This window comes from Capricornis sumatraensis, chromosome 1, assembly GCF_032405125.1.
Source record: "Capricornis sumatraensis isolate serow.1 chromosome 1, serow.2, whole genome shotgun sequence".
Taxonomy (NCBI): Eukaryota; Metazoa; Chordata; class Mammalia; order Artiodactyla; family Bovidae; genus Capricornis; species Capricornis sumatraensis.
The window spans coordinates 248,036,459-248,062,035 of record NC_091069.1 but is presented as its reverse complement, the minus strand read 5'-3'; the positions used below and the strand labels follow the sequence as shown (position 1 = coordinate 248,062,035).

Here is a 25,577-nt window from a genome sequence, read left to right as displayed (position 1 = left end):
TGTCTCGACATCTGTGTCTCTATTCCTCCCTTGGAAATAGGTTCATTTGTATCCCTTTTTCTGGATTTCACATATATGCATTCATATGTGAAATTTTTCTCTTCCTAACTTTACTCTGTATGACAGACTCTGGGTGCAGAAGCAGAGGGAGCTCAGCTCGGTGCTCCGTGGTGATGTCCAGGTGTGAGAGGGGGGTGGGAGGGAGGTCCGCAAGGGAGGGGATATATGTATACATTGTAGCTGATTCCCTTCATCGTACAGCAGAAACTAACACAGCCTCGTAAAGTAATTATCCTCCAGTTAAAAAATATTAATCGTCAAAAATGCCAGTGGGAAAGAATGTAAGGAAGAACTGTATATATAACTGATGGAGAAGGGCACGGCAGCCCACTCCAGTGCTCTTGCCTGGAGACTCCCATGGACAGAGGAGCCTGGTGGGTACAGTCCACAGGGTCACAAAGAGCTGGACACGACTGAAGTGACTCGGCACGCATGCATATGTAACGGAATCACTTCGCCGTGTAGCAGAAATTAACACCACATTGTAAATCAAGTTTACTCAATAAATTAAAAAAAAAAAATGCCTTGGGCCCAAAGCTGCTCACTAATGCGGCGCTGTGTCCTGACAGGTGGCGGCGATGGCTGAGGACGGGAATGAAGAGATCATGTTCATCTGTGAGTGTTCCGGGGCCTGGGGCCCACCTTCACCAGCAGGCAGAGTCACGTGCACGTCTGGTCTTTGTGTAGAGAAAAGCTGTCTCCTTTTAGATGGGATTTTCCCTGTTACTAAGAACCACGGTGTATGACACGAAATGTGCTACCAGGACTGATTTTAGAAGAATCTTCTTTCCCAGAACTCCCTGCAAAGGGCACTGGGGCAGGGGTGGCAGCAGACTCAGAAACGTAATCCCGGGTTTTAGAAAGGTTTCTGACATGTTCAATTTATGAGAAACAGGTTACGTTGGTAAATTTTCATTTACTCTCATTTACAGAGACCCTGTCCTGCATCCCCATAGAGCTGACTCGGGCAGCCTTGCCGTGTGCCGTGGAGCTGGGTTTTTCTCCTAGGGGCACGTGTCCTGTGTTGCTCTCTTTTTGTACTTGTGGGGAGTACTGTGGGTCACCCCCAGGCTGCGGGATGCTCTGTGGGCATCTCCCTCCCCTCTTGATGCCCCCCGCTGATGCCAGGATGTCTGTTTTCAGGGTGTGAGGACTGCAGCCAGTACCACGACTCTGAATGTCCTGAGCTGGGCCCGGTGGTCATGGTCAAAGACTCCTTCGTGTTAAGCAGGGCCAGGTGAGTGACCCCCTCCAGCTATCTTTACCATCCTGCCTTTCAAACAGGGTTGTCTGTTTGTCACCTGTAGCAAGAGCCTGGCCACCTCGGTGTCTACACAAAGGGAGGAGACAGCAAATGAGGAGAGGGACCGCCCTCTCGTTTGAGGCCATCCGAGATCTCCACCCACTGCAAGCTGGTTACCTGCCCCTGGGATGAGCCAGGGTGTGTCGAGGAGGCATCTGGGTTAATGTCTTTTATCTAGTTCCTGGTTCAGCTTGGGCGCTGAGTTGATTTATACACCAAACAACCACAGCCGAGGTTGCAGGTCTGCTCATTCAGTCTCCTCTGTGGTTCAAACCCAGGCTCGCTGTCTAACCCATGCCTGGTTGGGGGCTGGAGCCGTGGGCAGTGAGTGCAGGTGGCCAGGCAAAGGGGGAATAGCTGCTGGATGAGTCCCTAGATCTGGAGCCGGGGCTCCGTGGCTCTGCCAGCCCAGATTTCCCTGGGGTCGGGGGACCGTGTCCCCTATGGAGCCCCAGGTTGCAGCCCTGTTGCCAGGTAGTAGCTGTTTGGACTTGGACGAGACGTGCCTCTCTTGCATCTCGGTTGTCTCATCTGTAAAGAGGAGAGGATGGCCCCTCGGACGTGGCTGTCATCACGACATCTGCTTTAGGAATGGGCTGGCACTCAAGCTGTCCTCTTATCACTGCTGTTCCTAGAAGCCTCCCAACTGGTTTGACTTTGACTTACCTGTGCAGAGCAAAGAGATTCCTATTTTGGCCCGGAGCACAGATCTGACCAGCTCTCTTCCAGACCCTTCAGTGGTTGCCCATTGCCCACAAAGCTCCACTGGGAGCCATCGGTCCTTCCCGGATGGGTTCCTCGTCTCAACTGGCCTGCCGCTTCTGTGAGGGGTCCATGCACCACCCCAGACGTGGGTCAGGCGTGCCCTGGTCTTGGCTCGCGTTAGGTCCCCACCTACATGCCTCCCTTCCTCTTCCCCCGGGATACACGTGTCCTCTCCCTAACATTGCCTGAGTTGACTTAAAAAGGCCACATTCGTGATGAACCCAGCCCAGCGCAGCCTTGCGGGAATCCCTCTTTGTGGTCCTCCCTCCCTCTCTATGGGCCCACTTGGGGGGGGGGGGGGGTGTGTGTGTGTAGGTGCGTGTGTGTGTGTGCGTGCGCGCGTGCGCGCATGCACGTAAGCATTGGCTCTGTCGCCTGGGTAGGGAGTATAAACACATCTTCAAGTCAGTGCCTCTCCATCAGCTGCTCTGGGGCCAGCGGGAGCGACCTTCTCCATCATCCTAACCCTCTGTCTCTGGTGGCACCCTGGCCAGAGTGGGCACTCGGGGCAGAGACTCTCTTGCTTTGTTTTATCTCTAGGTCATCCCTTCCCTCCAACCTGGAGATCAGACGCCTGGAAGACGGAGCTGAGGGGGTGTTTGCCGTGACCCAGCTCGTCAAGCGCACACAGTTCGGCCCATTTGAGTCACGACGCGTCGCCAAATGGGAGAAGGAGTCTGCGTTTCCACTGAAGGTACACGCTGGGCTGGTGGGGGCTGCAGCATCCTTGTTTGTGACCTTCCTCGCGTGCAGGTGGGCGAGGGCAATGCTCACTGAACAGTTCAGTGATTTATAAACATCATAGAGACAGCTCTAGGTGTTGTAGTCCTGCTGAATTTCCAAGACAGTGTTTCTTTTTATTTTGTTTTTAGTTTATTTTTATATCACAGGAGCATGAGTTAAGTTAGTATTTTGCAAAACTCAGAAGAGTGTATTTAAAACATAGGCAAGAGTGGACCTCTCCCCCGCTGCCCACCAGTGCAGGCTATAGGAGGGGCCTTCTGTGGAATTTGCAGGACCGCGTGGGGATTTCACACCTGCATGGAGTGTAGGGAACTTTGCAAGGCTCTTTCAAAAGGAAGGTGTTTTGTGTTGATTAGAGACCAGTGCAAAATTTGGCAGCTCTGAAAACACATCAGACAGGGAGGTGATGGCTTCTCTGTGACACTGAGAAAAAGGAAATGGAAGGAAATTACAGGGAGGACTTGATCACTTAAAGTGAGACCCCCCAGACGTGCCGCGAGGCTGGGATTCTGAGTATGGGTCACAGCTCTGGCCCTAGGCCCAGAGGGCTCAGCCGCAGCCAGCCTTCAGAAACACCCATGAAGTAAACTGAGAGGAACAGGCACTGGTCAGACAGCAGTGTGCCCCAGAGGGGAGCTTTCCTGGAGACCCTTAGCAGAGACCCACGTGTTTTCGGACAGAGATGATCCAGCTGACCGTGGGGACTCTCAGTCCTCGGAGAACTGAGTTTACAAGGCAGATTTCAGCATGGTGGAGAGAAGGGAAAGGGACTTGATTTGTTTACAAAGAAAGGAAAGAAAGAAAGGCTGTTTTATGTGCAGGAGTGATGTCAAGAGACCCAGGGCTGATGGGCGTAATCACTGTGGGCCCGTGGTTGGCCAAGGCCTCTTTGAAAAAGCCCTTTGTGCCTGTTTTGGTTTCTTTCGGTGACTAAAGATTCCGAAGGTCTGTGTCTGGTATTGAGTTGTTCCAGCACAGGCTCAGTGTTGGGTATCTGGGTGCTGGGGGCACCTTTATGCCCGCAGAAGGAAGCTAAGGCCAACTGGGAGTAGCCCCTGTACCGACTGGGGGGCATTAGGCACCTGGTAGCCCCCTCCACCCGCTCCCCTTCTCAGAGGGGGTACTCTAGCTCTTAGCAGTGGGGAGCCCCTACAGGAAAAGCCAGAAGAGGAAGGAAATTTCTTTCTATAATGAGGAAGCAACAATTGCATCAGAAAATAGGGGACAGGAGCCCCCTATTCCATGTGGTTACTTTGAACTTCAAAATATTCAAGCTTCTCCCCCTTGTCCCTGCCTGCATTCCATCCGTAAAGTGATAGTGCTGCTTTTTAGATGAGGGCACAGCTTATAAAGATCAAGGAATGGGACTTCATGGTCCAGTGGTTAAGACTCCACAGTTCCACTGAAGGGTGCACGGGTCCAATCGCTGGTCTGGGAACTAAGATCCCGCATGCCACCTGGAAAGGTTAAAAAGTCAATAAATAAACGAATATATAACTAAAACTTAAAAAAAAGGATTGAGGAACTTTGCCAAAGTCATTGAACATACTTGCAAAAGAACTGGAAAAAGAACTCAGGTGACCTGATACACCTGTCCAGGTATAGAGTTCAGGTGTTCCACTGACACCCTGGGCCAGGAGTAGAACTCAGGTGTCTTCATGCCCACTTGAAAACTGACTAGAGCTGAGCGTCCAGGTTCTACATCTGGACCGCAGGTAGACCTTAGGTGTCCTCATTCCCAGCAGGACCATGTGTAGCACTCAGGGCTCCTAAGAACTCCTGACCTGGAAGTAGAGCTCAGGCTTCCTCGTGCATCCTGGAACAAGAGCAGAGCACACGTGACCAGGTACCCGCCTGGACCACAGATGGAGATGAGGCATCCCAGTACCCACCTGAGAACTCAGGCCTCCCGTGACACCTGACCTTTAGCTGTGCCTCCTGCTTCCCCTTTGCCTGTGACCAGCCTGACCTGTTTTGGGGGTCTTCCCCTGCCCTCCCATCAATGTGGTCACCCGTCAATGTAGATCAGGCCCGTGGCCACTGACTGATGTGGCAGTGTCTAGACTGGTCACTTGGTAGCCCCATGTGTGCACGCATGCCCACACACACACACCTGTGTGCACGCTAACACACACTGGTGGATAACCAGCCACCCCCCGGCCCTGCGGTGGTCTGCACTCCCCCCACCTCCAGGTATTCCAGAAGGATGGGCACCCCGTGTGCTTCGACACCTCCAACGAGGACGACTGCAACTGGATGATGCTGGTGCGGCCGGCAGCTGAGCCGGGACACCAGAACCTGACGGCCTTCCAGCACGGCAGCGACGTGTACTTCACCACCTCCCGGGACATTCCTCCGGGCACCGAGCTGCGTGTGTGGTACGCAGCCTTCTACGCCAAGAGGATGGACAAGCCCATGCTGAGGCAGGCCTGCCCCGGGCTCCAGGGTATGTGCTGGCCCCTGCCTCACACAGCAGCCTGATGTTAGTGGGAGGCGTCTGGCTGGGCAGGCCTGCGGGGGTGGGGAATGTGGCTGGGTTGGTTGGTCTGCATGTTGATTGCCCAGCCTGAGAGGCTATTAGAAGAGCTCGCCCCAGGGCAGGCTTGCTGGTAGCAGCTCCATTCCCAGCTTGGTCCTGTGGCTTCCCACATCACTCACCTGCCCGTCCTCTGGGGTCAGGTTATGGTCCCAGGGTTCGGGCAGAGGGAATGGAGCACAGAGAGGTTAAGAAACCTGCCTTGAGTCACAGAGCAGAGAGTGAAGGAATCAGGGTTTGAACCTGGATTCTGGCTCCAGCAGCCTTCTCCTAGAGGTGTGTGTGTGTGTACATCCATGCATGTGTACACACACGTGTATGTGTGTGTGTGGGGTCAGAGAAAGAGCTAGTGGACACCTGTGATCCACCTGCATCGTACCAGAGAAGCAAATCAGATGCAGGGCTTGCCACCCCGAACTGGGGCATCTGACCTTGTGAGGGGGCCGGTGGACTTAAGTCTTTTCCGCCCCCATTGTAGGTCCTTTGGTTGCATGTCCTCCCCACCTGACCTTGTGGATGGCTTGCATGTGGGGCTGTGACCTGGGTGAATGGGATTTCACACACCCCACCTGGAACTGCCTGGGGCAGACACGCTCGTGGCTGCCTCTAAGATGAATTCCTCTTGGGGAGAAGCAGACACTGGCGTTCCTCCTGACCCCAAACCACAGGATTCTGACAAGGAAATGATCTCTTTTGTTTTGAGCACTGTGGGTTACAGATGGCTCAGTAGGGCAAGAGGAGTAACAGGTTTGGAGGGCTCTGGGCTGTCCCATGACCCCTCCATCGTAGCTGAGGTTTGGGAGCCACTCCAGGTGGGCTTGCCCAGTGGTATCAAGGAAGGATACTGGAGGTCCGTGAGGTGGCCCATACAGTTTGTCAGAGCGCCACAGACCAGGGCTTAAATGAGAGAAATGTACTGCCTCACAGTCTGGAAGCCTGAAGTCCAGGATCTAGCTGTGGGTAGGGCTGGTTCCTCCCGAGGTTGGGAGGGAGGGTCCTTTCCGGGCCCCTGTTCCAGCTCTGGTGTTGCTGATGGCCTTTGGGGATCCTTGGCTGGTCGCTGCATCATCTTATCCCTGCCAGGATCTCTCCCTGGGTCTCTGGATCCTCTCCCTATGAGGATACCAGTCAGTGGATTTAGGACCACCTGAATCCAGTCTCACCTGCCTTGCCTTGGTTACTTCTTCAAAGCCCCTACCCAGAGCCTCTGGGTAGACGTGAATTTCCAGAGCATTTCTTCAGTCACTATAGGCTGGGTGCAGGTGGCAGTGTGCTGAGCTTCTGGGGGGGTCCCCCAGGAAAGACAGACGGCTGCACATGGTGCCTGATGGCAGCAGAGGGTTTACATCTTCCCAGGGATACTGCAAAGGGACACTGGCCTTGATGGGCCTTTCTTTATTTTGATAGGAAAGGGGACAGAAGGAATTTGGAGAGACCCTTGGTTTTTCACCAGACTGCTCCTAGACCCACCCTCTGGATTTGCTAAAACTGGGTACCTGGCCCTGCCCCTCAGAGGCACCCGCAGTGGGTGGGATGAAGCCAGCTCCCCCACTGCTTCCAGGCTCACCAGCATCTTGCTGACCTGGTTTCCTCGTGTCCTGGATTCCGTATTCCATGTGACCAGCCTAGACTGCACGTCAGGGTTTGGTTGTTAGGGTCTGACCTTATCAGTTGTGTGTGGCACATGCCTCATGACTCTCAAGGTCAAAGCCGGCACAGAGGTTATCTCCCCATATTGGAGTTTCTCCTTCATGGATCACAGACTTGTCAGTGCAAAGGAGCACATGTAACTCATTGGAGCTATGAGCCATGCTGGGCAGGGCCACCCAAGACGGATGGGTTATAGTAAAGAGTTCTGGCAGAAACGTGGTCCACTGGAGGAGGGAATGGCAAACCACTCCAGTATTCTTGGCGCGAGAACCCTATGAACAGTATGGCAAGGCAAAAGGATATGACACTGGAAGATGAGACCCCAGGTCGGAAGGTGTCCAGTATGGTACTGAGAAAGAGTGGAGGGTAATTACTAATAGCTCCAGAAAGAATGAAGCGGCTAGGCCAAGTGGAAATAACGCTCAGCTGTGGATATGTCTCATGGTGAAAGTAAAGTCCAGTGCTGTAAAGAACAATATTGCATAGGAACCTGCAATGTTAGAGCCATCAGTTCAGTTCAGTTCAGTCGCTCAGTTGTGTCTGACTCTTTGCAACCCCATGAATCACAGCACGCCAGGCCTCCCTGTCCATCACCAACTCCCAGAGTTCACTCAGACTCACGTCCATCGAGTCGGTGATGCCATCCAGCCATCTCATCCTCTGTCATCCCCTTCTCCTCCTGCCCCCAATCCCTCCCAGCATCAGAGTCTTTTCCAGTGAGTCAACTCTTCCCATGAGGTGGCCAAAGTACTGGAGTTTCAGCTTTAGCATCATTCCTTCCAAAGAACACCCAGGACTGATCTCCTTCAGAATGGACTGGTTGGATCTCCTTGCAGTCCAAGGGACCCTCCAGAGTCTTCTCCAACACCACAGTTCAAAAGCATCAGTTCTTCAGTGGTCAGCTTTCTTCACAGTCCAAATCTCACATCCATACATCACCACTGGAAAAACCATAGCCTTGACTAGATGGACCTTTGTTGGCAAAGTAATGTCTCTGCTTTTTAATATGCTTTCTAGCTTGGTCATAACTTTCCTTCCAAGGAGTAAGCGTCTTTTAATTTCATGGCTGCAGTCACCATCTGCAGTGATTTTGGATCCCAAAAAAATAAAGTCTGACACCGTTTCCACTGTCTCCCCATCTGTTTCCCATGAAGTGATGGAACCAGATGCCATGATCTTAGTTTTCTGAATGTTGAGCTTTAAGCCAGGTTTTTCATTCTCCTCTTTCACTTTCAAGAGGCTCTTTAGTTCCTCTTCACTTTCTGCCATAAGGGTGGTATCATCTGCATATCTGAGGTTATTGATATTTCTCCTAGCAGTCTTGATTGCAGCTTGTGTTTCTTCCATCCCAGCATTTCTCATGATGTACTCTGCATATAAGTTAAATAAACAGGGTGACAATATACAGCCTTGATGTACTCCTTTTCCTATTTGGAACCAGTCTGTTGTTCCATGTCCAGTTCTAACTGTTGCTTCCTGACCTGCATATAGGTTTCTCAAGAGGCAGGTCAGGTGGTCTGGTATTTCCATTTCTTTCAGAATTTTCCAGTTTCTTGTGATCCACACAGTCAAAGGCTTTGGCATAGTCAATAAAGCAGAAATAGATGTTTTTCTGGAATTCTCTTGCTTTCTCCATGATCCAGCAGATGTTGGCAATTTGATCTGTGGTTCCTCTGCCTTTTCTAAAACCAGCTTGAACATCAGGAAGTTCACGGTTCACGTATTGCTGAAGCCTGGCTTGGAGAATTTTGAGCATTACTTTACTAGCGTGTGAGATGAGTGCAATTGTGTGGTAGTTTGAGCATTCTTTGGCATTGCCTTTCTTTGGGATTGGAATGAAAACTGACCTTTTCCAGTGCTGTGGCCACTGCTGAGTTTTCCAAATTTTCTGGCATATTGAGTGCAGCACTTTCACAGCATCATCTCTTAGGATTTGAAATAGCTCAACTGGACTTCCATCATCTCCACTAGCTTTGTTCATAGCAATGCTTTCTAAGGCCCACTTGACTTCACATTCGAGGATGTCTGGCTCTAGGTGAGTGATCCTACCATCATGATTGTCTTGGTCGTGAAGATATTTTTTGTACAGTTCCTCTGTGTATTCTTGCCACCTCTTCTTAATATCCATGGATAAATGTAAATTAGATGTGGTCAAACAGGAGATGGCAAGAGTGATCATTAACATCTTTGGAATCAGTAAAACTGAAATGGATGGGAATGGGTGAATTTAATTCAGATGACCATTATATATATCTACTGCTGTGGGCAACAGTCTCTTAGAAGAAGTGGAGTAGCCTTCATAATCAACAAGAGTCTGAAATGCAGTACTTGGGTGTAGTCGCAAAAACTACAGAATGATCTCTGTTCTTTTCCATGGCAAACCATTCAATATCACAGTAATCCAAGTCTATGCCCCAACCACTAATGCTGAAGAAGCTGAACAGTTCTATGGAGACCTACAATGTCTTCTAGAACTAACACCAAAAAAAAGGGTACCTTTTTCATCATAGAGGATTGGAATGCTGAAGTAGGAAGTCATGAGATACCTGGAGCACAGGGAAATTTGGCCTTGGAAGAATATAAAATGAAGCAGGGCAAAGGCTAACAGAGTTTTGCCAAGAGAACACACTGGTCATAGCAAACACCCTTTTCCAGCAACACAAGAGACGGTTCTAAACATAGACGATACCAAATGGTCAATGCCAAAGTCAGATTGATTATGTTCTTTGCCTCCAAAGATGGAAAAGCTTTGTACGGTCAGCAAAACAAGACCAGGAGCTGACTGTGGCTCAGATCATGAGCTCCTTACTGCAAAATTCAGGTTTAAAGTGAAGAAAGTAGGGAAAACCACTAGACCTTTCAGATATGACCTAAATTAAATCTCTCATGATTATACAGTAGAAGTGACAAATGGATTCATGGGATTAGATCTGGTAGATGGAGTGCCAGTGCTAGTGAAGAACTGTGGACAGAGGTTGGTAACACTGTACAGGAGGCAGTGACCAAAACCATCCCCAAGAAAAAGAAATGCAAGAATGCCAGGTGGTTGTCTGAAGAGCCTTTACAAGTAGCTGAGAAAAGAGAAGCAAAAAGCAAGGGAGAAAGGGAAAGATATACCCAACTGAATGCAGAGTTCCAGAGAATAGCAAGGAGAGATAAGGAGGCCTTCTTAAATGAACAGTGCAGAGAACTAGTAGTAAATAACAGAATGGGACAGACTAGAGATTTCTTTAAGAAAACTGGAGAGATCAAGGGAATAGTTCATGCATAAAGGACAGAAATACTGAGGACCTTACAGAAGCAGAAGAGATTAAGAAGAGGTGGCAAAAATACACTCAAGAACTGTACAAAAAAGGTCTTAATGACCCAGATAACCATGATGGTATGGTCACTTACCTAGAGCCAGACATACTGGAGTGTGAAGTCAAGTGGGCCTTAGGAAGCATGACTACAAACAAAGCTAGTGTGGGTGATGGAATTCCAGCTGAGCTATTTCAAATCCTAAAAGATGACGCTGTGAAAGTGCTGGACTCAATATGCCAGCAAATTTGGAAAACTCAGCAGTGGCCACAGAACTGGAAGAGGTCAGTTTTCATTCCAATCCCAAAGAAGGGTGGTGCCAAAGAATGTTCTAACTACCGCACAATTGCACTAATTTCACATGCTAGCAAATAATGCTCAAATTCCTTCAAGCTAAGCTTCAGCAGTACATGAACCAAGAACTTCCAGATGTACAAGCTGGATTTAGAAAAGGCAGAGGAACCAGAGATCAAATTGCCAATATATGCTGGATCATAGAAAAAGGAAGGAAGTTCCAGAAAAACATCTGCTTCTGCTTCATTGACTGTGCTCAAGCTTTTGACTGTGTGGATCACAGTAAACTGGAAAATTCCTCAAGAGATGGGAATACCAGACCACCTTACCTGTCTCCTGAGAAACCTGTATGCAGGTCAAGAAGCAGCAGTTAGAACCAGACGTGGAACAACAGATTGGTTCAAAATTGGGAAATGAGTGTGACAAGGCTGTATATTGTCACCCTGCTTATTTGACTTCTGTGCAGAATGCATCATGTGAAATGGCGGGCTGGATGAAGCACAAGCTGGAATCAAGATTGCCGGGAGAAATATCAACAACCATAGATATGCAGATGATACCACTCTAATGGCAGAAAGTGAAGAAGAACTAAAGAGCCTCTTGGTGAAGGTGAACGGGGAGAATGAAAAAGCTGGCTTAAAATTCAACATTCAAAAGACTTAAGATCATGACATTTGGTCCCATCACTTCCTGGCAAATAGAAATGGGAAATGTGGAAGCAGTGACAGATTTTATATTTTGGGGCTCTAAAATCACTGCAGATGGTGATTGCAGCCATGAAATTAAAAGGTGCTTGCTCCTTGGAAGAAAGCTATGACAAACCTAGACAGCGTATTAATAAGCAGAGACATCACTTTGCTGACGAAGGTCTGTATGGTCAAAGCTATGGTATTTGCAGCCTGGATGTGAGAGTTGAACCATAAAGAAGACTGAGTGCCGAAGAATTGATTCTTTAAAACTATGCTGCTGGAGAAGATTCTTGAGAGTCCCTTGGACTGCAAGGAGATCAAATCAGTCAATCCTGAAGAAAATCAGCCCTGTATATTCATTGGAAGGAGTGATGCTGAAGCTGAAGCCCCAGTACTTTGACCACCTGATGCAAAGAATCACCTCATTGGGAAAAATGCTGATACTGGAAAAGATTGAGGGCAAAAGGAGAAGAGGGCGGCAGAGGATGAGATGGTTAGGTAGTATCACTGACTCATTGGACATGAATTTGAGCAAATTCCAGGAGATAGTGAAGGACACGGAAGCCTGACGTGCTGCAGTCCATGGGGTTGCAGAGAGTCAGACCCAACTTAGCAACTGAACAGCAACAATCCGAGTGACAGTTGTCCTGTTGGCTTTTTTTTTTTTTTTAACCTGTAGGAGAGCTCCTTAATCGGGGCTGAGTTTGATAGAACAGATCTTAATGAAATCACCCTCGAACCGTGTCATCCAGACCATCTGCCTCTCCACCCTGTCCTACTACTCTCGTTCAGGAACAGCAGGGTAGCCATGACTCCACCTCTGGGCTTCTAAGAACATTGGGCGCTGTTAATAATTAACAGATTTTATGCCTGTTTGCAGTTGGCCAGAATAGATATTGAAATACGGAAGGAAGTATTTCTCCTTCCACCTGAAGGAGCGGTGACACACACTTCTTTCAAAACTTAATCTATAAATTTTTTTTCTCTGGTATTGGATTTACTTTCCTCATCACATGTTTTCACTGAATGTCCATGAAGGTTAATTTCTCTTCTTTACACACATCTGGGCCCGTTGGCCGATGAAGGAGGTGGCCCAGGAAGCCTCGTGGTCTCAGCCAGCAGGTGTGTAGGGTTTAGAGTCAGCTGTCAGCGTCAGATTTTCAAAATCACTTTCCTAGTGAAAGAGATGAGCTATAAATACATTTCCTAACACTTGAGGAACTTCTTGATTACATATAACATCACCATCTTAACGATTTATGGCATTTTTTGCGTGGCATTTTCTCTCAGTTTTTAAAAACCAGCACAGTGGGCATATAGTTTTCAAACGATAAAACAGTGATTTTAGTGGGCAGTATCAGAGTTTGAACAAATGTCCACAGTTGCGTGAGCTCCATCGCAATCAAGATAGAGAATGGTCTGGGACTTTCCTGATGGTCCAGCAGTTAAGCTTCCTTGCTTCCAGTGCAGGGGGCCTGGGTTTGATCCCTGGTCAGGAAACTAGATCCCACATGCTGCAATTAAGAGTTTGCATGCCACAACTAAAGATCCCGCATGCCGCAACTAAGACCTGGCACAGCCAAAGAAATTAAAAGATAAACATTCAAACTTATTTTTTTTTTTAAAGATATAGAATGTTCTCATCACCCCAGAAGGTTCCCTTGTATAACTCTGTACCCCATCCCCTGGTGACCAGCATCCGTCCTCTGTCCTTGTACTTACGCCATTTCTCTTCCATTGTTTAAGCAGCTGTCCGTTTCTGCGTGGCTGAGGTCCTGCCTAGCGTGCTGACACACTGCGTGCTCGATCTTCATCACTTGTTTTGGTGACTGTCTGCTGGGAGCCTTCCGTGTCATCACTGCCTCTCCCCCACAGCACCGTTTCATTTTGCATAGATGCGTCTCTCTTACTGGACGTGCGTGATTGTGATCAGGAGTTGCCTCTTGATCTTCGGCTAATTTTTTTTTTCTTAGAATTTTTACCTTTTAAGATAGTTTTTGTGAAATAGAACACTGCCCTCAGTGAGAGGACAGCAGTCATGACTGGTTCTTCTAGTTGGTCCTGTCAGCCCCACTTCTGGACATCAGGCTAAAGAGAAAGGTTTCCTGCCCCAGGTCAGATCAGCGTGAATTCCACCCCTGGGCGGGGACCTCGTGGTGCAGTGACCGCAACTCATTTGGTTTAGAAGGAGCTGCCCATTCACCCCTTCCCAGCCTCCTCCTCTGAAACTCTCCTGTGCAAGAGTACTCTGCCCTCTTTAGACCATGTGTGTTGGGGAAGGTGAGTGAGATACAGGATTTTGGTTTCAGTTGTCCCCATCTTTTCCTGATGCTCTTCCACGGATTCCCCAGAGAGCAGGTGCGGGTAAGAGCAGAGGCTGAGCCGGAGGGCACGTCCTGAGACCATACCCTGCTTCCATGCTGCCCGCGGCTCCGCTCTTTCTGTTCCAGTTTTGGTATAACTGAAAATTCCACATCCACTTACATTTCTAATCTGTTGTTATCTGACGAAGACTCAGAAGATGCAGGCAAATATTTGTAGCGGTGGTCTCCATTTTTCCTTCCATCTTTTGCAGCCTTATTGCTGATTTTTGATACAGAAAGAGGTGTGCTTTTTCCTAGTAACAGTCCTGGAGGGTCTTGCTTTGTGGGTGGCCCCAGCGTGTTTTGGTGGGTGTTGTGATGGGTCCTGAGTGTCAACACAAGCTGCACAGAGACAGGAGTGGAGGTGGTGGTGAGAGCTGGTGGCCCCTGTCCAGCCCTGACAGGCTGCCACGTGGGGTTTAGAGAAATCAGTCTCCTGCACCAGGATATCATGAACATACATTCGCTTGGAACATCCCTGTTACAGAATCCAAGCTCATACTGCTCACTGCATGAGCAGCCAGTCAATCGAGAGACAGCTGTTGGAGCAGGAATAGCCACTTTATTTGGAAAGCCAGTGGGTTGAGAAGATAGTGGACCAGTGTCCCAAAGAACCATCTTCTCTGAGTTAGAATTCAGGCCTTTTTTGTACTAAAAGGGAAGGGAATGAAGGCAAGCATTTCCTGGCTCCAGTCAGCCTCCAGAGGGGATGTGTTAATTTCTTCCTTCCTGCAGCCATTCACAGGCGAGCTGGTCAGGATGTTTCCTGTGAGCTAAACAAAGGTATTTCAGCTTAATGTTCATTACCTGAGAGGCAGGGTTCCTGGGGATGGGCCATGATGTGTAATTTAAGCTTGTAGGCAGCATCCCTTTAGTGATTAACTTGTGGGTGCTTGTGTGCTAAGTCGCTTTAGTCATGTCTGACTGTGCAACCCAGTGGACTGCAGCCCCCAGGCTCCTCTGTCCATGGGATTTTCCAGGCAAGAATACTGGAGTGGGTTGCCATTTCCTACTCCAGGGTATCTTCCTGACCCAGGGATCGGACCCGTGTCTCTTCACGTCTCCTGCATTGCGGGCGGATTCTTGACCACTAGTACCACCTGTAATAGAAAACAAAGGTTTTTCTCGATTATATCCCTAACTCAGGACTCACAAGAGCATCAGTAATTTTTTTTTAAAGAATCTACACAGCCAGGATCTCCCTCTGCGTTCCATGGACCCTGGTCATCCTCTTCCGCCCCAGACTCCGGTGGGGGTACCAGGAGGGCTAGAGGCACTGCCCCCCAAAGCAAGCACCTGCCCCGGGGTGGCTATTTAAACCTAAATTCAAATGCAGTAAAAGCAGAAGTCCAGTTCCTGAGAGGCACTAGGCACACGTGGCTGCCATCTGGAAGGCAGTTACAGAACATTTCTGTCATTGCAAAAGTTTTGTTGACAGTGCTTGGGCAGGAGCAATGGCGAAACTGGGCTCAGGGCATGGGGCCTGACTGTCGTGGCTTCGCCCCTTGTCACGTGAGCCAGTGAGAGAGTGGAGAATTCGCTGTGGGCTCTAGGATGCCTTTTTCCCTTGAAGTCATCAGTGTGTGTGGAGGGGTGTGCGTGTGTTCCCACTGGACTGGCTTCTGTGAAGAGGACACATTTCCTTGACTGGTGCCAGCCCTGTGTCAGACTGGTTCCAGTTTTCCATGCCCGGTTTCCTCATCTGTGAAATGGGGATGCTCACAGGCATGAATGAGTCCCTGTGGATAAAACTCTGAGAACAGTGTTTGGAGGGTTGGATTTGCTCCCAAGAGATGGCAGTTGTCAGCACTGTCATTGTCACCTCCTATGGGGCAGGTGCGCCCTCCACTGGGCTGGGCAGCACAGAGAGGAGCTTCTGGACCTTCTCCCCCACCCTGTCTTTTGAAGCCACAGGCGCCCCAGAGAACAGCACCCCGGTGGAGGCAGAGCCCAGCCAGTGGGCGTGCAAGGTGTGTTCAGCCACCTTCCTGGAGCTGCAGCTGCTGAATGGTAAGGGCCAGGCGCCTGCTGGGCCAGACGCCAGGGAGTCCCCGGCTGCGTTCACCCAGATGCGCACTGTCACTTCCATCGGGGAGGATGTCGGGATTCCCCTGGCTTCGCTCCTGGCCTGTGTCCTGCAGGCCTCCTCCCAGGGATCTGTGCTTTGCCTTGAAGTCTTCTGCGTGTGTGGCGCTGAGGGATCTTGTTTTCTTTCCGCCAACTCAGCAGAGTAGTTCATTTGGGGAGGAGGGTAGTGGGGGTTGTCTCTGTTTTTGTGGCCTAAGTGTTTTCAGACTGGTGGATTCATCATAAGCATCTTCTGCAGAGCACCTGTTGGGCCACTTGGAACAATCCAAGAGTGGCGCCCCAGCCGGCCAGCAGGAGTCGGCCCCGGAGAAGGAAGCAGATGTGCCCCGGGGGGAACCTGCTGAGGTTCCCAAGACTGTCAGTGCCACCAAAGAGCAGAAGAAAAAGCCTCGAAGGGGAAGAAAACCCAAAACCTCCAAACCAGAGCAGCCTCTAGTCATTGTTGAAGGCAAGGAGCCAGCAGGTGAGGGCGGTCCTGGGGGAGGAGCCAGCTTGGGGGCGTGGTCCTGGGAGGAGCCAGCTTGGGGCGTGGTCCTGGGGGAGGAGTGATGATAGCAGGGAGGGGCCTGAGGCCATATTGCCTCCTTGCCAGGCAGGAAAACTTGGTCCAGAGTCTTCATGGGGGTGCTGTCTAAGCCCTGCTCTTGCTGTGAACCAGCTCTTTCGAGTACAGCTTACTCCCAGTGCGGTTGGTAGAATGCGTGGGCTGTGAACTTTGATAGGCGGGTTTGCCAGTGTAGGCGGTTGTCTGGACAGAACATTTCGATCTCCTCAGCCACCCATCCCGGGAGCTCTGTGCTCAGCATCTTCCAGGCCACATGTGGAAAAGACTCGCCCACGTTGGGCTTCCTTCGGTGCCGAGCCATGTCGGTCCATCCTGTGGGTGCTCCAGCGTCTGCTCCCTGTCTCCCGTGAACAGGCATGCAGCTGCGCTCTGGGCCATGGCTAAAGGTGTTACTCTGACTCTATAGTAGCCTCAGTTGAGTTTGGAGGGAACTGGGTCTCTCGGGTGAGGGGTCCCCACGAGGCCATGTCCCCTCAGCCCTCATGGCCTCACCAGAAGTGCCACCAGATTCCTGGCGGGTCTGGCATGTAAGGACCAGACTTGATGCTCAGACACTCGTGAGTCCCCTCACTGCCTTCCTCATTGACCACCCACTGGGCAGTTTTTCTTCTTGCTGTCTGCTGTAGCCTAGGATTTCTTTGTGAGTGACAAGAAGTTCTTGTTCTCTCTCAGAATTAAAGAGAATTCAGAGGAGCAGCCCTCAGATAATATTCTCAGGAGAAGTGGTTTAAGCTTCCCCTGGACAGTCTCCATACTTCTCTACAAGAAGAAAAGACAGAAAGAAGTGATTTTTTCACTAATTATTAGTTGCATTAGGAAGACACATCATAGTAGGTGAAGTAGATACATCTTTTTGTGTAATCTTCCCATATTTCATTTGTCTAGAGGGTCAGTCCTGGGTGCCTATTACTGTGGCCATTTGATATTTAGCTCTTACAGAAAGTGATTATTTGCTTTTGAACATACGGTGACTTGTGTAATTAGAGAAATTAATATTCCTAAATCTCTGTCAGGATGAATTTAATAAGTCATAAGACCCTACTGTACATCAAAGTGTTTCGTTTTAGGTGGTATGAAAAGGGATTGAAATAGAGTCATGACTCCTGTGGTTTTAAAAAGAATCACAGATTCCAACTCCAGTTTTGAGTTAAGAATAACATTTTGCTCTTTTCAATCCGCAGGCAAAGGTGTGGATTCTAAAGTATTGCTGTTTTTTTTCCTCTGTCAATCTTGTGACCCGTGTCTACGGCATCGGCCTAGCTGCGGCCCCTTGGGCCTGTCGTCTGGGTTCAGCTGTGTTCTGTCCACGGCTCCGGCAGTGACACAGCTTGTCTCATCCCCTCCTTGCAGAGCAAGTGACTGAGATCATGACTGAGGTCGAGCCTGTGACTGCAACGCCAGATGAGCGGATCATGGAGCTTGTTCTGGGAAAGCTGGCTGCCACCCCCAGCGACACCAGCTCAGTGCCAAAGTAAGTCCCAGCATGGCACTCGGCCTGGCTTCACGGGCAACAGTATGTGGCGGCTAATCCATTTCAGAGGGAAAGCCTGACAAGAGGGAATGGTTTACTTCTTATGGGAAATGCACGTGTATGGGGAGCAGCAGGAATGTCCTGGAGCTCAGGGAGTTAATAGTGCAGCTTCTGTGAAAATAGATGAAAAAGCCTTTTTATTGTAGTAAAATACACATAGTATACAATTTATCATCTTAGCCATTTTTAAGTGTATGGTTCAGTGGTTTCAAATACATTCACGTCTTTGTGCAACCTTCCATCCATCTCCAGAATTTTTTCATCTTCCCCAAGATGAAACTCCATCCTTATGAAATACTAACTCCCCATCTCCCCCTCTCCGGCCCCTGGCACCCACTATTCTGCTTTCTGTCTCTGCGAAGACCTTACAGGAGGTACTCGTGTCTCTCAGGACCTCGTATAAATGGATCGCACATGTTTGTCCTTTTGTGACTGGTTTACTTCACTTAGCGTAATGCCCTCGAGGTCCATCCATGTTGCAGCAGGTATTGGAGTGTCCTTCTGGTTTAAGTCGGAATACTACTCCATCATGCGGGAGGACCACACTTGGTTCATCCACTCCTCCACCAGCTGATACTTGTGTTGTGCCTAACAAGGCTGCTATGATGGAACAGTTTGTATCTGAACTTCTGTAAATCTAACATTCTGCATTTCTCTTTTTATGAATGAGGAAAATGTTTATATTTTAGCTATTATTCTTGGTAATTTTTTGCCCTGAAGTTGAATAAGCCTGTGACAGTTTTTCAGGTCCTTTTTGGAGTGCAGCCTTCAGTGTCAAAGCATGCCTGGTCCTAGACAGTCCAGGAAGCTGTGCAAAAACAGAGCAGAGCAGAGCAGTATCAGAAATGGTGAGCGTGACCTACTTATTCATGCTCCATCTTATTGCCCAGAGGCTTTCAGTAACTTACTGCTAGAAACACATTTAATAGGGAGAAGAAGTTTGAAAAAATCAGGTTCAGGGAAGATATGAAACAGGGTAGAGGCAAGTGAAGAAAGCAGAAGAGATGGGGTCACTCTGGCCAACACACTAACTGAGGTCCAGGCTTCTGGTGACCAGAGTTAATGCCGAAGGAGATGAGTGGCTGGTGTGGAAAAAGTTGAGTGATGCCACTGAACATTCAGGGTGTCTGCCTTCCAGAGACATTCAGGGTATCTCCCTTATCCAGAAGCCCCAAAGCTGGGGGGCACCTGAGCCCAACACTCCCCTCCGGTGTCGAGCTAGGAAGATTCGACAGGCTCTCTTTCCAGGACAACTAACCTTGAACTTCTCTCCCCAACGACCCTGCCTCCCACCCGCCTCACCAGCCTGTGCGTCTCTCCCGCAGGTTCCCGCATCACCAGAGCAGCACCATCACCCTCAAGAGGAGCCTAATCCTCTCGAGCCGGCACGGCATCCGGCGGAAGGTGGTGCGGCAGCTGGGCGAGCATAGGCGGGTATACCAGTGTAGTATCTGCAGCAAGGTCTTCCAAAACAGCAGCAACCTGAGCAGGCACGTGCGCTCGCACGGTGAGTCCCTGCCGCCGCCACGTCCGCCCTGGGGGCCAGGCGGCGGCCCCAGGTGGGCACCGTGGTCTCGGTGCGCCTGGAGGAGTGACATGCTCATCACTGGCTGGTCCTTAGGTGACAAGCTGTTTAAATGCGAGGAATGTGCCAAGTTATTCAGCCGCAAGGAGAGCCTGAAGCAGCACGTCTCGTACAAGCACAGCAGGAACGAGGTGGGTGACGGAGGAAAGCAGAGCAATGATGACTGGAGAGTCCCAGGCAAGGAGAGTGGGGAGAGGGAGCCGGAGGGGGCCGAGATAGGCCGGGGCCTGGCGGGGTGCTGCCGGGGATCGGGGAGGGGCCGGAGGCCAACGTGGGCACCGAGGTCACCGGATGCTTCTCTTTCCTGGGCAGTGGGTCAGCCAGGCACGGTTCGTGTTTCTAAGCTGGGCGGGCGGGTAGCAGAGGGAGGGGCTGTGAGAAATGACATTGCTGGAGCAGCTCCCTTGAGGAGAGGGTGTCCCAGCTGCCCCACCGCTGCCTCCGCTCCCCCGCCTCCTCCCACCAGGTCGACAGTGAGTACAGGTACAGATGTGGCACCTGCGAGAAGACCTTCCGCATCCAGAGCGCGCTGGAGTTTCACAACTGCCGCACAGGTGAGCGGCCCCGCCCAGCGCTCAGGCGCAGGTACCTGGCGGGGCGGGAACCAGGTGCTCCAGCAGCGGGTGACGGTGAATTTAACTGGTAACCTCACCTTTAAGATTCTGCTCCATTTGGTTTGCTTTCAAGCAGCTGCTATGCTAAGACATGCAGGTGGAGAGTTCCCATTTAAAAGAGAATTTACTTTATTTCCTACTATTCATCAAAATCAGCTGCGTGTGGTTGCATTTGCGGCTTCCCTGGTGGCGCTAGTGGTAGAGAATCCTCCTGCCAGTGCAGGAGATGCAGTTTCCATCCACGGGTCGGGAAGATCCACTGGAAGAGGGCCTGGCAACCCACTCCAGTATTCTTGCCTGGAGAATCCTATGGACAGAGGAGCCTGATGGGCTACAGTCCATGGGGCCGCAAAGAGCTGGACACAATTGAGCGACTGAGCATGCACATGGCTGCATTTGAGACTGGGGAGGTTTCATCCTCACCAAGAATGTTGAGCGGCCGAGGAGGGTTTGTTCGGGGATCAAGGGAGAAGTACGTGCCGAGGTGGGGTCACGGCTGGAGGAGTGGGCGTCTGCCTCCTTATCAGTAGGACCTTCCTCAACTGTCCACCCTCCTCCCTCCATGGACCCACCCGTGTCCAGCAAAGGCCTGGCTGCTCCCTCTGACCAACTGGTTTTGCTCTGAGCCTGCCTCTGTCCCTGGTCTCCACTCATGACCTGGACCTTTGTCTGCTTGTGTGTGGCTGATGCCATATGCTCAGATCAGCCTGTGGCCAGGATGGGTTGCTGGGCCTATCCAAGCAACCTGAGCTCAGTGTCTGGCCAGCTCACAGCTGGTGAGCGCACATGATGTACATAAATCCCTGAGGATGGCCAGGAGACAGCTGTGTGGGACTCAGCCGGTCGGGGTGGCCTCTGTCTGGCGCCCCCGTGGGTGAAGGCTCGCTGCCTCCATCCCCACCCTGGGAGAATGGACACCGGGGAGGGTCACTGTTGTTCTTTTCGGCCTCTCTTCTCGGAATCATGGCACCTGGGCAGGGGTGGGGTGGGAGGGGGTACTGGGGGCAGCCAGCTTAGACACTTCCCAAGTTAGCACTTAATTCCGAATCCCCTTCCATTGACCCTGCATATGGGTCCCTGTTCACTGTGACTGTGCTGGTTCTTGTTAAGGTGCTGGCCAGTCCTCCTCTTGGGGCATCCTTACCCACCCATCATATCCACCATCGCTGCTCTCCCTGCCGGCGCCTGCTCCTGCAGGCTCTGCTCTGTCCCTTTGTTTGATTCATGTGCTTGTTCCGCTCTGCGGGCTTCTGTTGGAAACCAAGGCTGTTTCCTCCACCGGCGGTGGGGCTTTTCTGAAGTGGCAGGTGAGTCTTGTCTCACTTAAGCTCAGGCTGCTCTGCAGTGTCAGTCACGGGGTGAAGTGGACTTGGAAGCTTCCAGGTGGATCCATATAATGCACCCTGCCACCTGCAGTCTGCAGTCCAGTGTGCCCCAAACCTGGGGAAACCCACCAATTTTTGATGTCATATCAGTCAAATTGTTCACTTAGGATGGCTTTGTTACTATTCTCTGGAACTCTGCATTCACTTAGGAATATCTTTCCCTTTCTCCTTTGCCTTTCACTGTTCTTCCTTTCTCAGATATTTGTAAGGCCTTCTCAGACAACCACTCTGCCTTCTTGCATCTTTTTCCTGGGGATGGTTTTGGTCACCACCTCCTGCACAATGTTACAAACTGTCCATCGTTCTGTCTACCTATTACTATCTATCTGTAGTTCTATCTGTCACTCTGTCTACCAGATCTAGTCCCTTCAGTCTATTCGTCACCTCCACTGTATAATCATAAGGGATTTGATTTAGGTCATACCTGAATGGCCTACTGGTTTTCCCCACTTTGTTCAATTTGAGCCTGAATTTTGTAGTAAGGAGCTGATGATCTGAGCCACAGTCAATTCCAGGTCTTGTTTTTGCTGACTATATGAACAATGCAAAGAAATAGGGGGAAACGATAGAATGGGAAAGACTAGACATCTCTTTAAGAAAATTGGAGAGATCAAGGGAGCATTTCATGCAAAGATGGGCACAATAAAGGACAAAAACAGCAAGAACCTAACAGGAGCAGAAGATATTAAGAAGAGGTGGCAAGAATATACAGAAGAACTATACAAAAAAGGTCTTAACGACCCAGATAACCATGATGGTGTGATCACTTACACATCCAGACATCCTAGAATGTGAAGTCAAGTGGGCGTTAGGAAGCATCACTTCGAACAAAGCTAGTAGAGGTGATGGAATTCCAGCTAAGCTGTTTAAATCCTAAAAGATGATGCTGTGAAAGTGCTGGACTCAATATGCCAGCAAATTTGGAAAACTCAGCAGTGGCCACAGCACTGGAAAACATCAGTTTTCATTCCAATGCCAAAGAAGAACAATGCCAAAGAAAGTTCAAACTACCACACAGTTGTACTCATTTCACATGCCAGCAAGATTATGCTCAAAATCCTTCAAGTGATGCTTGTACAGTATGTGAACCGAGAACTTCCAGATGTACAAGCTAGATTTAGAAAAGGCAGAGGAACCAGAGATCAAATTGCCAACATATGCTGGATCATAGAAAGAGCAAGGTAATTAAAAAAAAAAAATCTACTTCTGCTTCATTGCCTAAGCTAAAGCCTTTGACTGTGTGGATCACAACAAACTGAAGAATATTCTTAATGAGATGGGAGTACCAGACTATCTTACCTGTCTCTTATGAAACCTGTATGCAGGTCAAGAAGCAACAGTTAAAACTGGACATGGAGCCACGGACTGGTTCCAAATTGGGAAAGGTGTACATGAAGGCTGTATACTGTCACCCTGCATATTTAACTTCTATGCAGGGTACATCATGTGAAATGCAGGGCTGGATGAAGCACAAGCTGGAATCAAGATTTCCAGGAGAAATATCAATAACCTCAGATATGAAGATGTTACCAGTCTAAAGGCAGAAAGTGAAGAGGAATTAAAAAGCCTCTTGATGTAGGTCAAAGAGGAGATTGAAAAAAGCTGGCTTAAAACTCAGCATTCAAGAAACTAAGATCTTGGCATTCAGTCCTGTCACATGACAAGTAGATGGGGAAACCGTGGAAACAGTGTCAGATTTAATTTTCTTGGGCTCCAGAATCTATGCGGATGGTGATTGCAGCCATGAAATTAAAAGACACTTGCTCCTTGGAAGAATAGCTATGACAAACCTAGACAATGTATTAAAAAGCAGAGAGATTACTTTGCTTACAAAGGTCTGTCTAGTCAAAGCTGTGGTTTTTCCAGTGGTCATGTCTGAATGTGAGAGTTGGAGTATAGAGAAGACTGAGCACCAAAGAATGGATGCATTCAAACCGTGGTGCTGGAGAAGACTCTTGAGACTCTCTTGGACTGCAAGGAGATCCAACTAGTCTATTCCTAAAGGAAATCAGTCCTGAATATTCACTGAAAGAACTGATGCTGAAGCTGAAGCTCCAGTACTTTGGCCACCTGATGTGAAGAACTGACTCATTGGAAGAGACCCTGATGCTGGGAAAGATTGAAGCTGGAAGCAGAAGGGGACGACAGAGGATGAGATGGTTGGATGGCATCACTGACTCAACCGACATGAGTTCGCGCAAACTCTGGGAGATAGTGAAGGACAGGGAAGTCTGGTGTGCTGCAGTTCATAGGGTCGCAAAGAGTAGGACACGTTAGCCTTAGCAACCAAGCAACAGTCATTTGGGCCTCAGCTGACCTTGGTGCCCAGTGGGACGATGGCGCCCCATGTGGCCACGCTCGGTTCTGCACAAGCACACTGAGTGAGTGGAGGGTGACACAGGTCCTGTTTGGTGAGACTGGCTCAAAGCCAAGGAAGAGAAGTTGTCCTTTTTTTATCTTTATTTCTCTGGACACAAATGAAACACAATGTTTGAAGAGAAAGCAGCAGTTGCTACACGTCAGCAGAAAATTCTGTTAAGAGAGACGCTTGTGGTTCTTTGTTATATAGAAGTACCAGAGCAGCAGTGGGTTGAAATGTAATTTCAAACGTTAGAAGTTTTGAATGGAAAACAAAGGATAAACCAGGAACTGAGCTGATTTGTGTAATATATATTTGCACCATTATACTTTTGTATAGTACTCACATTGGGAGAATGTATCTTCCATAGGCTGTTAGGTCAGGGATTTGTGTGAGCTTTGAAATGATGATTTCTTGGGCTTTTCTCAAGGTTTTGCTTGGCGGAGCCTGTCCTGGGTGTGAGGAGGCGTAAGTCTAACTCCTGTAAATGGCCCTCATCTGCTCTCAGCCTTTCTGAGAGAGCTAGAGAAGAGCTGAGGTTCACGTCTAGGCCATCGGGCAAGACAGAGCCACCTGGGCTCCTGTGCAGCCAGGCCCCTGGAAATCCTCCGTCCTGTCTCCTGCACACCTACCCTTCACCAGAGCCTGCATGTCAAGCTGCACTCCCAGGTTTGCAAGCCTTGGAGTTGCCTGTCCTTGAGACCAAAGAAAGTCCAGAGACAGCGACAGAGACATTACCTTACACGTCAGGTTGGCTTGTCAGTTACCAGGGAGTCCAGCAGCTGGGCACATCCCTTCCAGCCCCTCAGGTTAACGGCCAGGACCAGCACGAGGGCAGGTGTTTCCCTTGAATGAACTAGCAGGTGGAGTCTTTCTGGCCTAAGGATTAGGACAGTCCCTAGCTGAGGCAGAGGGCAAGCGGTTCATGTGAATGGAGGAGGGACAGATGCTGGTTAAGCAGGAGGTGGACAGAGAGCCGGAGGACGGCCGTCCCGCGTAGCCTGACCACACACCACGTAATAGGTATTTGTTCTCAGTAGTCTGCATTTCGTCAAAAGACCAGTGTAGACCTCGAGGGCAGCAGGATTATGGGTGGGAAAAGGTTGTCTTCGAGCGCCTGTCTGGATTCCTGAGCTGGTGACAGGTGGATGCCACACCAGGAAAAGCCGCCCGAGCTGACAGCCTGGCCCGACAGCTGCTCCAGCTCCACTATCGCTGGGCAGAGGCCACTTCCGTGGGTTGGGAAAGGTTGGAAGTGGGTCATCTCCATTGGCTGGGAGGGACTCGTTAGGGAGAGAGGGAGCTGAAGTCCAAGGGCTGCACTGCACTTTCCATCTGTCGGGTTCCATCTGGGGCTCATGGGGCCAACCTGCCCAGGAGGGACACTCACCTGTGTGGTTTGGGAGGCCCAGGATGGCTGGGGCCTCCAGTAATCTGATGGGATAGCTCTGTAAGGTGTTGTTCAGTCGTTCACTTGTGTTTGACTCTGCGACCCCATGGACTGCAGCACACTAGGCCTTCCTGTCCTTCACTATTTCCCAGGGTTTGCTCAGACTCATGTACACTGAGTCGGTGATGCCATCCAGCCATCTCATCCTCTTTCATCCCCTTCTCCTCCTGCCCTCAATCTTTCCCAGCATCAAGGTCTTTTCCAGTGAGTTGGCTCTTCACATCAGGTGGCCAAAGTGTTGGAGCGTCGGCTTCAGCATGCTGGAAGGTGTGGCCCTTCACTAAGCAGGATGGCAG

The 25,577-nt window shown here is 49.9% G+C and overlaps 1 protein-coding gene across 1 annotated transcript in view; it reads left to right on the top strand.

Annotated features, from left to right (window-relative positions):
• The first annotated feature begins 638 nt into the window (after positions 1-638).
• PRDM15 (PR/SET domain 15) overlaps positions 639-25,577 on the top strand; it is a 46,385-nt gene continuing 21,446 nt past the window's right edge. The window contains exons 1-10 of the mRNA XM_068975590.1: positions 639-675; positions 1,204-1,297; positions 2,669-2,822; positions 5,066-5,318; positions 15,613-15,714; positions 16,031-16,255; positions 17,708-17,828; positions 19,214-19,395; positions 19,510-19,604; positions 19,940-20,027. Coding sequence (XP_068831691.1) covers positions 639-675; positions 1,204-1,297; positions 2,669-2,822; positions 5,066-5,318; positions 15,613-15,714; positions 16,031-16,255; positions 17,708-17,828; positions 19,214-19,395; positions 19,510-19,604; positions 19,940-20,027 — 1,351 coding nt within the window. The remainder of the gene's footprint in view (positions 676-1,203; positions 1,298-2,668; positions 2,823-5,065; positions 5,319-15,612; positions 15,715-16,030; positions 16,256-17,707; positions 17,829-19,213; positions 19,396-19,509; positions 19,605-19,939; positions 20,028-25,577) is intronic.